The 19250-nt window shown below is 36.1% G+C and overlaps 1 protein-coding gene across 1 annotated transcript; it reads left to right on the forward strand.

The window, feature by feature from the left end:
- The first annotated feature begins 527 nt into the window (after positions 1-527).
- LOC146527372 (uncharacterized) lies at positions 528-18959 on the forward strand. The gene is given in 11 exon segments (XM_085206655.1): positions 528-2881; positions 3289-3489; positions 3598-3770; positions 4734-4814; positions 5333-5467; positions 8745-8868; positions 13423-14524; positions 14802-14950; positions 15947-16001; positions 16004-16107; positions 16786-18959. Coding segments are annotated over 11 exon segments (5580 nt in total). The 5' UTR covers positions 528-997; the 3' UTR covers positions 18358-18959.
- The last annotated feature ends 291 nt before the right edge of the window (positions 18960-19250 follow it).

Here is a 19250-nt window from a genome sequence, read left to right on the forward strand (position 1 = left end):
CGATTATTGTGAACTATCGATCGCATGCTAAGTTGCGATAGTATCGTTTACTATTTTCATTTATAGTAACCAATCATCATAGTATTAGAAACGAAGTTGAAGTACCTAACTATACTTCGGTATTAACAGAGGCGTAGCTAGGGTATTTGGTGCCTGGTGCGGCTTAGGACTTGAAGCCCTCTAAAAAAAAACAAAAAAACACAGATTCAACATGTCTTCTATTCTCACGTAGATCAAGCGTCAGACACTAAAATGTGACATTGGCTACCTTTAAAAAAAATTATCGTCGACTTTGACGCCCTTTTCCTTTTAATGCCCGGTGCGACCGCACCGCTCGCACCCACCTAGCTACGCCACTAGGGTATTAAGTAATCTTCCTTTTCACCAAAATATGAAAAAATAAAAGAAATGTGACAAAATGTTCTTTTCATTTCATCTTGTAGCTATGCTTAAGAATCATATTCAATACTATCGCGAATTAGCATACAATCGATAGTCCAAAACAATCGATAGTATCGATACTATGGATTCTATCGATACTATTGTTTCCTAGACATTCAATAGTATCGATACTTTCGATTGTTTGATGCTTTTCTGATTAGGAGATACGATACTATCGATAGTATCTATAGTATTGTATTGTATTCTTTTAAACTATCAATAGAATCGATAGTATCGATACTTTACCCCTTTAAGTTTTAAAAAATTAAATGCTTAACAATTGTAAAACCAACGATGTACCTATATTCACAAAAACAATCAAAATTCAGAATTAGACGAGAGACCTAATGATACCGTGGATTTCAAGTTAACGGTAAAATTATCTAATATAAGGTAAATATGGTAGCGCTACTTTTCAAGTATATCGATACCCGGACTAACGATACCAACTTTTTAACGTTATTTCAAGCCCTGGTCCAAAGAGACATACGCAGTACGCACTTTAATTTCTAGTAAGAGTAAGAGCACCTAACTTTATTGAATAAATGATTTTACCATGGCCTTGCCAACAGAAGCTCAAAGACCCTTTCGGCTTTATGTTACTCACGTTGATGGTGAGGCACATTTTCTGAAGATAAGTGGCCATCTTGATCGGGCATCTTCATTAATGGTAAAGAGTTTACTTGAAACGGCCACGGAAAATTTTGAAAAGGGTATTGGTGCGGTGCCCCCGGCAGCTATTCATGAGGGTATTATTTGTGCCGCGAAATACAAAGAAACGTATTGCAGAGTTAAAATTATAAGCACAACGTACCTGGCCAGTGGCTTAGTTGTAGTTCATTACATTGATTATGGTAATAAAGCCATTATACCGTTAAGTGGTATACGTTTCTTAGATAGTTATGATCCAATGTTTTTACAATTAAGAGGCCAGGCAACTGACTATTATTTGTCCCGAGTAATACATCCGTCTGGAAGGTGGGACGAATGTGTACTTTTAGAAATTCAAAGCCAGCTATTTTGTGATGAGTACCCAGCAACAGTAGAAGCGCAAACAGACACTTTATCAATAATATCTATTCAATTTAAAGGAAATGATCTTTCAACTCATCTAGTGTCTAACAGGTATGGGATAACTTTACCTGTTCCTAAACAAAAAGTACTATTGTTGCAAATGACTAATAGTCCACTAGGTCAAACACGCTGGTCACCAAGTTTACTAACTGAACCCCCATCTTTTATGGAACATGTACCATTGTTGAACCATCAAAACCTTCCAAATCCTGCTTCAGCAATGCGAATAAATCTGAATGGAGCAGTGCCATATAATGGAACACCTATTCAATCAGGAGTGAATCAAATATTGTTAGGTAACAAAGCACCAAGAAATTTGGTCAATCTCAGAACACCAGTCTGCCAACCTCAACATGCTCAAAATATAACAATGCCTGCTACACCACCACCTACACCAATAATATCAAATAAACCACCTTCTCCAAAAAAGTCTATTACCTACAAAATCCGATCGCTGGAAGTAAATTCTCAACACCAAGTGTTTGTATCATTTGCTGAAGAAGGTCCACAGCTTTTTGCAGTGCAACTTGTATCTGATGCAAAGAAAGTGCAAGAAATGATGGTTGACATTAACACAAGGCCCCACAGTAACTTGGCCGAGCCACCAATGATTGGGACTATGTGCCTTGGTAGAATTTCCCATGACGGAATAATATGCAGAGCTATTGTCATGAACATATCAGGATCTCAGTGTCAATTATTCTTTGTTGATTTTGGAGACACAGAAATGGTTTCATACTATGACATATTTGATATTCCAGAGGAATTTGTCAAGCCAATTGTTTTTGCTATGCGCTTCTGTCTATCAGGTGTTAAGAAGTTCCACAAGAGTCCGTACTTGATTGAAGAGTTTAAACAATTGGTAAATGGGAAAATCTTGACATTAAAGGTTGTGGCACCTGAAGGACCACCATTAATTCAATATGTTGAATTATTTTTAGACAATAAAAATGTTTTAGATTTATTGACGGTAAATATGAAGGACAATTTGCAGTTCAAATGGATAGAAATGTTGCCTTTGGGGAGTAGACAACCAGTATTAGTTTCTTATGTGGACAGTTGTATAAAATTCTATGTTCAACTGTCTGATAAAATTGATGAATTGAATGCAGTCATGGCAGCTGTTAAGAGTCACTGTGAAAATAGCTCTTCACCCGGAAAGCTTGCGGTAGGTTCCGCATGCTGCGCCAGGTTTCCTGCTGATGACAATTGGTACAGAGCCATGGTGAGGGGTAGTAGACGAAAGAAGGTTGTAGTAGCATATGTAGATTATGGTAATGAACAGGAAGTTGATGTAAATGATTTGAGAACAATAACACCGGACTTAATGAAGCTGCCAGCACAAGTCCTGAAATGTGCACTAAAAGTAAGTATGTCCCTTAAATTTCTTTTTTAATTAAATAATTTCTATATACATATCAAGAAAATAAAAGGAAAGGTTGCTACAAATGGGATGCACATGATGTCATTGTTTGCTTGCACATAATTTAGTATTAAAAAAACACATCTATAAAGTTATAAATAAAATATTTTATCATCCTTGTTTATCACAACAATGAAAGCACTTGTAGTATAAGTATCTGTAGTACTCGGTGTTAGAACACTGTTGTGGACATTACACATAACAGCCAAATTCATTTAGAGTCTTCCTCATTTCCATATTTGAAGTCATTATGGCATTATTAGATAAGTGAGTGCAAACTATATCATTTATATAGAAACTGTTTTTATCTAAAACATCTAAGATTTCACCTTCACCCTTATTTTAACCAGGGCTATGAATACAAACCAGTTGAATATGAAACATCAAATCAATTAGAAATGATAGCTCTAGAGAAAACCCTAATCGCGACCGTAATGGGCGTATTGTCCAGTGACACAATGCTAGTGTCCCTAGTGGATGATACTGTGACACCGCCGCTGGATGTGGCTCGGCGTATAATGCAACTGACTCAATCACGGAGAAACTCTGAGGTAATTTATTTTTATAGGGAACCTAGTTTGTTTTCCTCCCTCTTTTGTGAGGGACATGAACCATAATTAATAAATGGTGATTGTTATTATTCTTTTGTCTTTAAACAGATTAAAGCTCAATTGACTCCACCGCGTAAGGATGGCTCTGAAACATTCAGTTCTCCAGAGGGAAGTCCAGATGATAACAAAAAGAGCAGCCTTCAATGTGAAAAGAGTTTTAAAGAAGAGAGACGAAGGGATTACGAAGAGTTTAGCCAGAGGGGAGGCAGTTTTCGTCTCCGGTATGCTTAATTTGAAAGTACAAATGAAATAATTATAGTACTAGTGACCATGCAAATGCTACATTACTGTAAGTTTCATCTAAATCTGTTGAGTAGTTTGTGTGTGAAAGTGGAACAAACTTTCACATTTATTATATTATAAATATTATATTATAGTATACTTCTATACTAATATGACAAAGCTGAAAAGAATGTTTGGTTAAACGCAGGAATCTTCAAATACTGGTTTATCAAGGATGGCTATAATGAACCCTTTAAATTTAATCGCCTTGCACTGCAGCCAGTCGTAGTGCAGAGGCACAAACGTGTGACTCTTCGATGCCCACTGGAGGAAATAAGATATTAAATATTTTCATTTGTATGCTCTGGTTTCGAGGCAAGGCGTACCCCGCTGTCCGCTATGTATGGGATTGGAGTTGCCTCAGTCACTTCATCAGTCATGTATTTTACTGTCATACACAAATGTTAGCTATTACCATTCCATGGGAGAGAAGCCGTAGGTGAAAGTTACTACTCAGGCGAAACACATTTCTTACAGTTACATTGTTGTATTGTTTCTTCAGATAATAATTAACTCACAGTTAAGTAGGAAAAGTTACGATACGTTTTACGAAAAAGATATTATTAGTCTATTTTGTAAAGTTTGTAGATGAAGGGAAAACTTTTTGCCACAAATATTAACCTACAGTTTTGATGTGGTTATGCTATTTAATTTTAATATTATTAAATAACTATACTTTAATACTATATTGACTTATGTAATAAAGTTTTTCTTCCATATTTTTTGTGTGCTTTTCTCCATATTTTTCTTATTTTTTTTAAATCATTTTTTATCATCTATACAACCTTTGTATTGTATATTTTAAAATATTTTGTTAAAGGTACAATTTATTGTATTAATTTAATTATTATTTTTAACAATACGGTTGAGTTTTAGTCCTTAAGTGTATTTTTGTAACTCAGAGAGCAACGAGAGGGCTCCGAACAGGCGGGAGCCGGTCGTCATAGTGACAAGTATGCCGCTAAATCCGATAGAGGCGATAGGTTCGTAATATTTAATTATTAATTAATTTAATCGTGATATAAGATACATCATTGTTATATTCTATTGTTTATATATTTATGTGGAATTAATTATTTTTATGATCAATTGTATACATAGATTTTTTAGAATTAGAATTAAGGATCTATAAATTATTATTTTATTTGCGTTGTACATAAGAATCGAGTATAGAAAAGGCTTTATTAATTTTAATTCCATTTAAGTTATTGCTAATAGTGATGACAGACTTTTGCATATAACAAAAAAAATATAAAAACAAATATTTTATACAATTCTGACTCTAGACTTTCCTTAGAAAAACATTTTATTTATGACAAGAATATTTTGAAGGAGAAAGTTTAAAAATTAATAATATGCTATTTAACAATAACTTAAATTAAAGCGTGTGGATCCTAGATTCTCTCTAATCACCAAATGGAATACAAAATTAGGAGTTGGAATATATAAAAAACTAAAATAAATCAAATAAGTATATATCAAATCTTTCCTTTTCAAACAGACGCGTAGCAAACAAACCTCGAGAGCAAACTGACACAATGCCAGTCATCGCCAACGATGATGACTGGGAGGAGCCACAACCACCACAGAATATAATGCCACCGCCGAGTAATAGAGATAAAGATAATAGAGAAAGGTAACATTTTATTGATATTTTGTTTTCTAATTTTGCCCATTATCCAATATAGTAGGGTACGATGAAACCTAGTGTTAAAACACTGTGGTCTCCACTATTTGAATTTGATATATTGCGTAAACTGGCGAAACTTAACGCCGCGCTCCATCTTACCAGATCAGAAAGTGGAAATACTTTATTATTCTGAGTAGGTGTCGAACCTACAAGTATCTCATTTATATTCTGTTATGCCATATATGTATATGCCACGATAGCTTCAAGTATTTTATTAAATTAAATTATTTAAATATATTAAAATAATCTATAGAGATAGATGGACGAAATTTATTTTTTATAAAACTACTGTACAACACGAACCTAGTGTTAAGACACTGTTCTCCATGCACCGCCCAATTTTTGAGGCCTTGTGTGTCGAGTAATGTAACTCAACACCGCACTGTTGTCTACTAGAGCAAAGAAATGAAAATGATTCCCTTCGAATAACTGGGGAATAGCAAATAAAAGTTTTAAAAATTTGTGCCAATATTTAATGAAATTTACTATATTGTATATTTCTCTTCAAAAAATAATACACAATTAAAAAAGTTGTTTATTGCTATCTATCATAAGTATACTAGCTATATATATTTTTGACACTACTACAATGCTTATTACAATATTATATGGAAACAAGTGTTAAGTGTGTTGTGAAATAACGCAATGCACAGTGCACTTTTCCTTGCACGTTTTGCATCCAATGGAGAATAAGCAATAGATGATAGATAAATTTCAATTTATCAATTTCTAATTTTTTTTTCTATCTAAGGACAGAAAAAAAAATATATTTAAGTTATTTCACACTAAGGTGGGGAATAACACTGAAAATATTAAAAATGAATGCTTATATTATAAAATAATTTTATATACAATTTTATAATGTTCTTTGTTTACTTTTTTCTATCTTTTTGATTTATACATTGTATGTAGCAAATAGAAACTTTGTTTCTAATTGTTTTTTTTTTGTAATTATTTGCATTAAGTAATTTTTTTTATTTTATTTGTTTGATCCGAATAGTTGTTTTGTCGTATTATTCCAAATTCTTAATGTCTTTTTTTGGTTTTTTATCAATATTACAATATGTTAGCCTTGTAGACATATTTTTGGCACGTTTTTTTTTTGTACCTGCATATAGCAAAGTAGGCAAAGGGAACCACTAGTACACTTTCCTCACAATTTTCGTTGCTTTGCGCATACTACCAGAGCAAGAAAATGAAAATAACGAATTCCCCCAAGTAAGAATCAATCCCACAACCGTTACAATCAAACGGTGTACCGCTGCGCTACGACCGCCTCTTAATATGCAATATTTTGGTCCTTTCCTGCATTTTAAATTTGCTAATGCTAATAAACTTGGAGGATATAAAAATGAAGTGCCCACAGTAAAATACTGCATTATATATATAGACTAGCGGCCCGCTCGCGGTTTCACCCTCGTGAACTATGTTATTATTAATCTCTGTCTCCATGACTACGTCCTAGTGACGTCTATGCAAAATTTGAGACTCATAGCATTTGTAGTAACGAAGTTTCATACAAACTTTCGACCCCAAAAACAACCCCTTAGAAGTCGAATATTGCAAATTCCCGTCTTAGCGAGCACCTACGTCCTATAAGTAACTCCTATGCAAAATTTGAGATTCCTAACACTTGTAGTTTCTGAGATTTCGTGATGAGTGAGTGACCTTTCGATTTTATATATATAGATAAATAAGCTGCGCTAGGGGACATTACTATACAATACATGCAAAAGGACAATATCTAATTCAATATGCACAACCTAACCAAGTTTCCTAATACATATATGGATTATTACAAATATATTTAGCATGGTTTGTTTAATAAACACTAATATTACTTAACTCTCTTTATATTGAAAATTTAATTGAAATCAACTAAATTATAAAGCAATTGCTATATATTTAACAAAATTGTAAATTAATATAAAAATAAATTAACAGAAAAGATTATGTATATTCAGTAGAAGAAAATCAAAAGATAAACAAGATAAGGTTTTGAAGAAAAAAGCAGTGAAGTAGGAAAGTCGCAGACAAGTCGTTATTTGCGTCTATACATCCATACGTATATTATAAATTCGAAAGTAACTCTGTTTGTCTGTCTGTCAGTCTGTCTTTTACGCAATCAAGCCCAAATCGCTAATTTAATTGTGATAAAATACTCATAGAGATACTTGAGGGTACCGGAATGAACATAGGATACTTTTTTTTTCTTATATTTGTAATATTGTCGATATATATTAGTATATTAAAATACTTATTAATTTGACATGCAATTTATTCCGCCATGTTTATAACAACCGCCATTGCTAAGCAACGATTTGCAAAGTTTGTTGTTAGAAAACGTCACTCAAAATGAGTTTGCTTAACGCGTACATGGGGCGCGCCCACTCAACCTTATGAGACACAAAAACAATGTTCTACAAAAATATTGTCCCTTAAATATTGTTTAAAAAAGTCCGCGTTGATATATACTATAGATATAGATTTGTATACATTAACAAAAATAAGATGATTTCTATAATTGGATATTCATCCTTATGAAAATAAATATAATAGTTTACTGTATAACATTGTAATAAATAATTAAGGAGATGTCACTGATTCGAAATGATCTAGCCTACGGGCGGCATAGTATGACCGACGCGAACGGGCAGATGACTTTGATGGCTTGGTAAATTTTTATATATTTTCGAATTACTGTTAATTTTTATTTAATTATTTGCTGTTTATAATTAATTTATCTCAGTTCGATTATTTGTACCGATATTATACACTTAAAATATCGTAATTTTAATCATTTGGGATTTTATTTAATATTGTTCGCAAAAATTATTAATTATTTAATATAGAAAAATGTTTAATACGCGCGCACGGCAAACTAGGTACTTTTTCTAATATTAAGAAATTCCTTTAGTTACTTTTACTTCTTTTGTTTGTTCATTTCGGTTACTCAGATATTTTTTCTAATAATAAATCTCCACTTATTATTCTTTTTTAACTTATTTTAATTATTGAGGCTTATATTTTCTTACAAATTCTATTGAAAACCGAAAATAATTTCATAAATATATCTAATAAATAATCGTATAGTTCAAGCGGGCGTAGCCGCGCCCGGGCCCACTAGTTTGTATATAAATAATTAAATTATTTAGTGAAATATATTTTTTTTCAGTATTTGTAAGTTTGTTAAGTTTATTTTTTAAATGTAATATACAATCAGCAGAAGAAAACCAAGAGATGAACAAGATAAGAAGAGTTGGAAGGAGGAAGGCAGTGGAGTGTGCAAGAGACTCAGACAGGTCGCTGAAGCCGACTCCCTCGATGCCCAAACACTAAGTACAGAATAGACTGACACTGCAGTAAGCGTTTGTGAAATGTGTGTGTTAGCCAGTGTTACGTGGTTTAAGCAGTAAATATACAAAACATAAATAATTTTTTAACAAAAAGAAAAACCGACTTCTAACAACGAACTAAAAAGTAAAAAAATAATTTTACAATACACTCGGATACACTCGGATTGATGAATTGACAATCATAATTAATAGTTCACTAGGGTGTTACCCGTGAAGTGCCGGGTCAGAATAGCACTTCCCCATTTCTTCCCGTGGGTGTCGTAAAAGGCGACTAAGGGACAAATAAGAGGGATGGGCAGCAGCATCTCCTCTCTCACACAAAAAAAAAAAAAACTGCGCTCGCCAACACGCTTGCCCAGCGCGGTGAGTATGGGCATTTCCATCCCATGAGTGTCTCAAGTAAAAACAGGCCCCCAGTTCTCGGCAGACCCGCTAGGCCCAACTACGGTAGCGGTTGTGGTATCGGAGGGTCAGGGGGTGCTAAGAATCCCCGGGTTACGGCAGGCTACCAAAAACGACTTTATCTGGCAACGTACAATGGACGCTCGATGAGACTGGACGAACACCTTGTTGAACTAGAAGTAGAGTTAAGCCACATTAAGTGGCATATTCTAGGTTTATCTGAAGTCCGAAGAAAGGGGGAGGGCGCGATAACCCTGGAGTCAGGCCACATGCTTTACTTCCGCGAAGGTGAGCAAGTCTCCCAGGGAGGAGTCGGTTTTTTGGTTCACAAATCTCTCATAAGCAATGTTGTAGAAATCAGTAGTGTGTCGAACAGGGTTGCATACCTTGTCCTTAAATTATCTAACAGGTACGCCCTGAAAATTGTACAAGTATACGCGCCGACTTCGACACACTCTGACGATGAGGTTGAAGAAATGTACGAAGACATCGTTAAAGCCCTCAACAACACCTCGAAGGCTCATTACAGCGTTGTTATGGGAGATTTCAATGCTAAAATGGGAGTACAAAGAAGTGGCGAATCACACATTGGACCCTTCGGTTTGGGCGATAGGAACCAAAGGGGTCAATTGCTGGCAAACTTCCTCGAGTCCCAGAGGCTCTTTTTAATGAACTCGTTCTTTAAAAAGAAGCCTCAAAGGAGGTGGACATGGCGAAGCCCCGATAGTGTAACAAAAAACGAGATAGACTTTATTATCGCGAATAAACGGCACATACTTAGTGATGTCTCAGTGATCAATAGGTTTAATACCGGAAGCGATCACCGACTCGTACGAGGCACACTAAATATTGATTTAAAAGCTGAAAGAACGCTAATGATAAAGTCTACTCTCCGACCATCAGCGTTTCAAGTTACACATAGTTCCGAAACGTTCCAGACCGAACTCCAAAACCGATTCAACGCACTGGAAACCACTAGCAACATTAACCAAAGAACCGATGATCTGGTCAAAACGCTGCACAATGTCTCAGCCAAATATTTTCCCCCAAAGCGACGAGTCAACGCAATGAAACTCTCAGCTGAGACACTCGAGCTTATGAGAAAGCGAAGAGAACTGCCACCACCGTCTTCGGCAGAAATGAGTGCCTTAAACCTATCCATCAGAAAGCTGACGCGTCGCGATCTCCGTCGCTCAAATACACGCGCTATCAAAAGTGCGATCATGCGGAATCGGGGATCGAAAGTTTTCGCTCGCAATTTAGGAAGGCCTCATCTCACGAAACTCAAAAAAGAAGATGGTAGAATTGTTACATCTATATTTGAGATACTCGATGAAGTTGAGCGTTACTACGAGCAGCTATACTCGTCGAAATCAGGGAAACCCGGCAAATCCAGAGCTAGTGACCAGCGGGGTCCTTTAACGCGCCATTACACCGAAGAGCTCCCGGATGTTGACTTCGGTGAGATTAGGATGGCTTTGGAACAGCTTAAAAACAACAAAGCTCCGGGCGATGACGGAATTACTACAGAACTCCTTAAAGCAGGTGGCACCCCAGTCCTGAAAGTGCTAACAAGCCTCTTCAATTCCGTTATCCATCACGGTAAAACCCCGGAAACATGGAGCAAGAGTGACGTGGTACTGTTCTTCAAGAAGGGAGACCGAACTCTCTTGAAGAACTATAGACCGATCTCACTCTTGAGCCACGTATACAAGCTGTTCTCCAGAGTTCTGACGAATCGTCTTGCCAGCAGATTTGACGAGTTCCAGCCGCCAGAGCAAGCCGGGTTTCGATCAGGCTACAGCACCGTAGACCACATCCATACTGTTCGGCAGATAGTACAAAAAACTCAGGAGTACAATCGACCGCTGTGTATGGCTTTCGTGGACTACGAAAAAGCCTTTGATTCTATCGAAACCTGGGCGGTTCTGGACGCACTGCAGCGATGCCGTATCGATTGGAGGTACATCGAGGTGCTGCGAAGTTTGTATACGTCTGCTACATTGACTGTCCAAATCCAGAAGAGTAAAACCAAGGCGATCCAACTGCGCAGAGGTGTAAGGCAGGGTGATGTTATATCCCCGAAAATGTTTAACAACGCATTGGAAGACGTCTTCAAAACCCTGGATTGGTCCGGCTTTGGAGTCAATGTAAACGGCGAGTACATCACACACCTCAGATTTGCCGACGATATCGTAATCGTAGCAGAGTCGCTGGAACAGCTAGCCGAGATGCTGCAGAGCCTAGATGAATCTTCGCGGCGTGTTGGTCTCGGTATGAACTTGAGCAAGACAAAGGTCATGTTCAACGACCATGTCATACCGGGGCCGATATACGTGGACGGCACTCCTCTTGAAGTTGTTCGGGAGTATATATACCTAGGGCAAACTATCCAGCTTGGTAAAAACAACTTCGAGAAAGAGGCTGATCGAAGAATTCAACTGGGTTGGGCAGCGTTTGGCAAGCTACGTCAAATCTTTTCGTCGCCAATTCCGCAATGTCTGAAGACAAAAGTCTTCAACCAGTGCGTTTTGCCAGTCATGACATACGGTGCCGAAACGTGGACACTAACAGTCGGTCTAGTCCATAAGTTCCAAGTCGCCCAACGTGCTATGGAGCGAGCTATGCTCGGAGTCTCTTTGAAAGATAAAATCAGAAATGAGGTTATCCGGAAAAGAACCGGAGTTACCGACATCGCTCGCAGAATTAGTACGTTGAAATGGCAATGGGCTGGACACATCTGTCGAAGGACCGATGGCCGTTGGAGCAGACGAGTCCTTGAGTGGAGACCGCGGATCGGCAAGCGTAGCGTAGGGCGCCCTCCAGCTCGATGGACCGACGACCTGAAGAAGGTTGCTGGCTTCGACTGGATGCGGAAGGCGGAGGATCGGGAGCTTTGGCGCACCCTGGGAGAGGCCTATGTCCAGCAGTGGACCCGAAAAGGCTGATTTGATAGGGTGTTAAGACACTCAATTCCTCACTTTCCACTGATTTTTTCGAGGCATTACGTGTTTAGTGGCACAACTCAACACCGGGCTTTGCATTGGTGAAGCCAGAGCGAAGAAATGAAATTATTAAGAAATAATAATTCATTCAACAAACGATGGTTTGATTTCGCTCCGGTAAGGAAATCTCGGCGTTGAGATCCGCCACGCAATGTCTCTAGAATTCGGCGGAAAGTAAGGTAGGGAAGTTTTTCAATGGGAACGGAATGTTATAACACTAAGTGCCCAGTGCCTTTCCATTGCCTACCACGCTATGTGCGGGATACAGCGACATACAATGAAATGACTGGCTTAGACCTTTTAATGCTGACATTGTAACACACGCTGACATTTAATATTCATGTGTACAGCTATTTTTGCACTTTTGTACATTTTGTAAATATATTTCATGTAACTCGCTTGCCTTGTTTGGTTTTTTTTTCTTAAGACTAACAAAGACGGTTTAACGGTTATATTTTTTGTAAAATAATATTTCTTTAATTTTATTTTGTCCAAGTACGTACTTCAGTATGTAAGTGAAACTAAACTTGTACTTGTACTAAATGAACTAATTGATAATTATTTAAATTGTGACCTAAAAACATTAACTTCATAAGAAAATAATTTATTTTTGGTAAGATCAAAGTATTGCAAAAATTACGTGAAATAGAAATCTTTTCTATTTAAAATATTAAAAGAATCGTGTTTCCATAACAATTATAATATATGCGCATTAGTAATAATAACTACATATGTTGCACTCGTTTCACCCCATTTGCTTCATCACGCTTCATCACGCTTCAACACGTAACTTGGACTCATTCCGTTAATTTTAAATATGCTTTAGGAATATTTTTCATTGTTATATCACATCTGAAAGTTTTGAAAGAAATATTATGCCTCCTGACTCTATATTGCTTAAATGCTTTGAATATAAATGTCTTTAGCATTGTTTTTTCTTGTTTCAGCACATTTTATAGCATATTGTTTGGCTTTGGTTTGGTGTTTATTTTCAATCTTTATTTTTTTGAAGTATTAGTTCAATGTAACAATCGATAGATCTAGATTTATGCGAATAGTTTTTGGTTTGCACTGATAACAGTGTTATTTGGTACATAAGTGCATCTCCAATACTAATTTTAATATTAATGCACATTAACTTGATGATGATGAACGTCGTATATTGATTCAATCTATATTAATCTGTTATCTTTACAGGAACAGATTCAATCAAGATGATGAACACAAAACTGACGATCGAGTTAATATACCTTTCAGGCCTGAAAGAATAGAAAGACGTGATAACTGGAGTGATAAGAAAGAAAATTGGAATCAAAAACTTGAATACCGTGATAACAGAGCAGAAAGAAGTGACTTCAGAGACTATAGAAGAGACAGAGGTGATCATCGAGACATTAGAGGAGACACAGGTGACCACAGAGTCAATAGAGGAGACAGAGGTGACCATAGATACAATAGAGGAGATAGAAGGAGAAGTAACTTTACGTCAAGAGATGAGGCTGATAGGGCCGATAGGTCAGATCGGTCATCCTCTGGTGATAAGAGATCGGAAAGGAGGTATAGATCGCATGATGGCCGAGAACGTAGACCGCCCTTCAAGAAATTCAACCAAGTGCAGTGCAAAGAATTATCGAATCCACTGCCATTAGAAACTCCTTTTACTCAACCAACAGTGGAAATAGGATCTCAACAAGAAGTGTCTGTTACTTGGATCATTTCTCCGGAAAATTTCTATACTCAGATATTGTCGTTGCAACCGAAGTTTCTAAACATGATGCATAAGATTCCACAGCTTTACAAAGGCATAAGGCCCTACGCAGGCAATGTAACTGTAGGCGCTTCAGTGTTAGCTCGATATCCAGCTGATGGAGTGCTTTATCGAGCAACAATCGTTTCGGTTCAGCCATTATCAAAATTCATCGTACGATACGTTGATTTCGGAAATAAACAACTAGTTGACGCTAGGGATATTTGGCAAATGGAGATGGAATTGATGGAACTACCCAAAATGGCCGTCCATTGTTCTTTAACTGGTATGAGACCGAAAGATTGTGAATGGAAAGCAGATCCAGAAATAGATCTTTGTTTTAACGCTCCAAGATATCAGTGTATATTCCAAGAGTGTAATGAAGAACAGTATAAAGTGTCTCTTTGGAATAATGGTGTCAGTGTAGCTGATATGTTGGTGGAGAAACAATTGGCTGTTATGTGTGAGGCGCAGGCATCTGTCACGTTGAAAGGTTGGTTTTGTATTTTTAAGTAAATATGAATGAGTTTATAAATTTAATAAGAAATTGAATCATTAAAACGAAATTGCATATGGTAGGTACCACATACAGTCATTAAACAAAAACTAAATAAAGATTGTAGTTGTTGATCTGTATTATTTTATATTACAAGAAAAAATATAATAAGTTAAATGGGAAAAAGAATGGTAAAACATTTTTTTAGGAATAATTCTTACTTTCGCATTTATTACATACGTTTTTGGTAATAATTAGTATTTACATATTACAGACGAAGCCACCGATCTAACGACTATAGCAGGCCAACAAATCTTAAGTCGTGTAACACACGTCGAATCTTTCGAGAAGTTCTACGTCCAACCCGACTTGGACAAAGCTGATTTAGTAGAAAACGCTATTGCTTACTTTGATCGAGCCAAGGTAATCTATATATATATAAAAGGACTTGTCCTCACTGACTGGGATAAGACGCACGCACAGCCGTAACCGCCGATGGTAGAAACGTGAAATTTGGACAGATGTTTACTTTCGTAATCTGGACATCCACTAAGAAGGGATTTTGAAAAATTTTAACCCTAGAGGGATGAAATAGGGGTTGAAATTTTGTGTGGAAAAAAAAATAAATCGGTGCCGATTTAATTATTTTTATAAAATTGTAAATTCAGACTCTTAAAAATATTTCATTGAACATATGTTTCGTGGTTTATTTTTATTAATCCCCTAGGGGTGCAAATATAGAGTAGAGATGTTCGTATAGAAAAATCTTTAAATCACTCATCATTTTATAAAATTTGATATTGATACTTTTAAAAATATTTTATTGAACACGTGTTGCGTGGTTTATTAGAATTCTAACTAAAACTTGAATTCTAACTAAATTCAAATAAGCTGGCGAAGCTGCGCGCGTCCGCTAATTATATTATCTATCTATATATATAAAATCGAAAGGTCACTCACTCATCACGAAATCTCAGAAACTACAAGTGCTAGGAATCTCAAATTTTGCAGAGGAGTTATTTATAGGACATAGGTGCTCGCTAAGACGGGAATTTGCAATATTCGACTTCTAAGGGGGTGTTTTTGGGGTCGAAAGTTTGTATGAAACTTCGTTACTACAAATGCTAGGAGTCTCAAATTTTGCATAGACGTCACTAGGACGTAGATATGGAGACAGAAATTAATAATAACATAGTTGACGCGGGTGAAACCGCGAGCGGGCCGCTAGTATAATATAAAATTATATTAAAAAGAAAAGTTTTTAATATTTTAAGCATTTTAGAAACTGTGACGTCATCGTTGATAGGAAAGATTCTATTTTGGCCAGATACAACTAAACTAATTTATGAAATATTGAAGAAGTCATAGAAAAATATATGGCGACAATAGATATAATTTTTTTTTTTTCTTTTCCTCCAGTTAACTCCCCTCACGGCGGATAATCTGGCAAGCGGCGTACGGTACAGCGGTACACGGTACAACGCGTGCATCGCGCCATATTGAGTGACTTCACCGACGTGGACCACATGATAGCCGCGCTGCCCGACTACGGCAATACAGTGGACACCAGCTTGGGCAATGTATGTAGAGTTTATAATGAAGAGTCAGGGATTTGAGATGGCTATATGTCATTGAGGCCGCCTTCGTGTACTGTAAACGCGACGGTTGTGGGCTAGATTCCTACCCAGGCAAGTGAAATATTTAATATGTTCATTTCTTTACTCTGGTAATAAGGCAAATTGTGGGTCACTACACGTTTTTCGACAACTATAAAATAATCACTATCCCTGAAGTAGTCTCTTTTATTGGATTTTGTCTGTAAAACATAGAAAGGCTTTGGTAATGCTGCCCTGTGCTATTTAATATTAATGTCCCACATTCAAGGAAAGATATGTATTTTCCTATATTGTTAAAAATTTATTTTAAATTACCAATGCAACTATTTTCAATCTCATTACTCTGTCTATAAGTCTAATTTAAAAAAACTAAACTAAATTAATTAGGATTATTAAGGAGTCCCTTAAGTTTCTTATGAAATGTTGGAAATTAAACAATCGTAATGATTGTGTGATTAAAAGTGATTAAAAATCGTATGGCAGCCGGACCAATATTTGATTTTTTTGTATGGTTCTTTAAAAAGAGTAGCCCAAAAGACTCTACAAAATGAAAAGAAAAACGCAACAGTTGCCATCATAACAGCTAATGCTAAAAAGGTTTCAAAAATATGTTTTAAGATTAATTATGTTTTTTAATTGCAGTTAATGATCCTGCCAACAGAACTTATTGTGTACTATTACCAATCTCTACAATGCTGTCTTAACAACTATACAACGGAATCGAATTCCCTACTATCTCTGAATGATATAAGTCTTGTAATACCGTCGTGTTTCGCCAGCCATGTCAATTCGCCATCCGAGTTTTGGATTCAATTGGAGACGGCAGCACCTGAGTTACAAGCGATGGACGCTGCCATGGTTAATGCGGAAAATTTCCCGGAGTTAACGGTAAGGGAAGAAGGAGATTTATGTGCAGCCAAATACCCTGAAAATGGCGCCTGGTATAGAGCGCAAGTTATCGTCGACGGCTCAGAGGGCACTGAAGTTTTCTTCATGGATTATGGCAGTGCCTCAATGGCCAACGAACTACGTAGTCTACCTGATGAGCTTAAAGTCAAACCAGCTTTATCAAGAAAATGTGCCTTACAAAAACCCCGTGACATCAAAACATGGTCGCGAAAATCAGAAATTAAATTTAAGGAATTGGCAGCAGAAGGCGCCACAAAATTTAACGTCCAATTTATTGTCTCAGGCGATATTTCTATCGTTCAATTATATCTGGAGAGAAAGTCCGTCACAGAGGAGCTTGTCGGCCTTTGTGAAGAACATCCCACAACAGAAAGATCTACACCTGTCGGCCAGGATCTGCACAGCAGTGGGAAGGTCTGTTATATTAACGATTTAGAAGAATTTTACATACAATTGGATGACTCCACGTCAACTCTCGATAAAGTGACCGAGATGCTGACTGGGGGTGAAAAATTCGAACAAATTGGCGGGCTGAAAATTGGATTGATATGTGCTGCGCTTTGGAACAAAGATGGTCAATGGTATAGGTCTCGTATCTTAGAATTCTGTGACGTGGGATATCATGTGCAGTTTATAGATTACGGAAACAAGGCCAAGTGTGAAGAGTTTAGACAGCTGCCCGAAGATATCGCAGTAATAGAACCTTTGGCGAAGTGTTGTCGACTCGCAGGCTTCACGGACGATCCCTCCAATGAAGCAGCAAAATCTAAATTAGAAGATCTAGTTGCTGAGCTGGTCACATTCCAAATTGAATTCTTAGATAGTGTAAAAGAACCCTCCTTGGTAAGACTGCTATTAAATGGGACTGAGCTGAGTTTAGTGTTAAAGAGTAATGTAATTGAAGATGATAAGCAAGATAATGTGGAACCAGAACAATTTAACACAAAAGAAGAAATACCGGAAGTAATCGCTGAAGACCCTCCAAAGGAAGACTTGGACTCATCACAAAACGAATTAAATGAAAGCCTTGATAATACCAAGACGGTTATAGAAAATAAGGGTTTTGAAGAGGATGATTCAAAGAATGAAAGTATCAACTCACTGAAAAATGAAACAACGGAAAAAGAACTGTTTACAGACACTTTGGAAGGTTCCAATGATATTTTAAAAACATTTAAAAAAGAAGATTGTAAAGATTCATTGAACGTGGACACAGGATATATCAGTGAAAACGACAAATCCAAAGATTCCACAGTTAAAGTTAGTAACAAAGTTGAAGAAAATAAATCTGTTACAGCTGAATAGTCACATTATACTTACTTACCTAGAAATAAAATTTCATCAATGTATTTCATGTTCTAAATTTACATAATATTCACGAAATCTTACACTACTGTGTATAAAAAAATCTCATTAGGCAAAGCCCAAACAAGATGGTGGTAACCCATTATTATTTTGATAATCAAGGACCTGTGATCATTGAAATTTGTATGGTTCTGTGACTCTTGATGTTTTGTTATTACTTAATGATAATAATTTTAGGTTCTCACGTTTTTAATTAAGAACTTCTTGTTTCCATTTGTTAATTTTTTGTCTTATATTTTCATTTTATCTTCCTCTTTAAATATATTGTTGTTATAGTTTGTAATACTCATTTTTTATAGTGATTGTTTTGTCAGTATCCATTCCTAGATAGGATCTTTACTTGAAAAGTATAATATTGTTTTTTTTTAATGTTTAAGTTTATTATTACCGTAAAAACTTCATTATTATAGTCTTCTAGAGCATTAACATAAAGTAAGCATTTAAAAATATTTTTGAAAAATTTTTTTCTACTGTTGAAATAGGTACACTAATTATTTGCTGAAAAGTTTATTTGCTTAAAAAAATAAAGCTTCATGTACAAAAAAAAATATTTTGTTTTAATATATATATTAACCGTAATTAATTTAAAATTAAAAGTGAAAGAATAATTAATTAATTTTGTTCGATTCTTTAAACGTAAAAGATAAATTTGGTTCTCTTGCTAGTTACTGACCAAGTAGCAAAAGAAGAAAATTTTTTGTCACAAAGCTGTTTTTGAAAATGAAGAATTTATTATTAACAAAAACGATAGTAAAAATAATGAGGATATAGCATGCACATACAATCGGGGCCCTACTCTTGAAACTAATTTCAATCTCATTTTGACGTCTAAG

The sequence above is a fragment of the Heliconius melpomene genome, chromosome 21 (assembly GCF_056956725.1).
Source record: "Heliconius melpomene rosina isolate 202511_hmr_F chromosome 21, ASM5695672v1, whole genome shotgun sequence".
NCBI classification, from domain to species: domain Eukaryota; kingdom Metazoa; phylum Arthropoda; class Insecta; order Lepidoptera; family Nymphalidae; genus Heliconius; species Heliconius melpomene.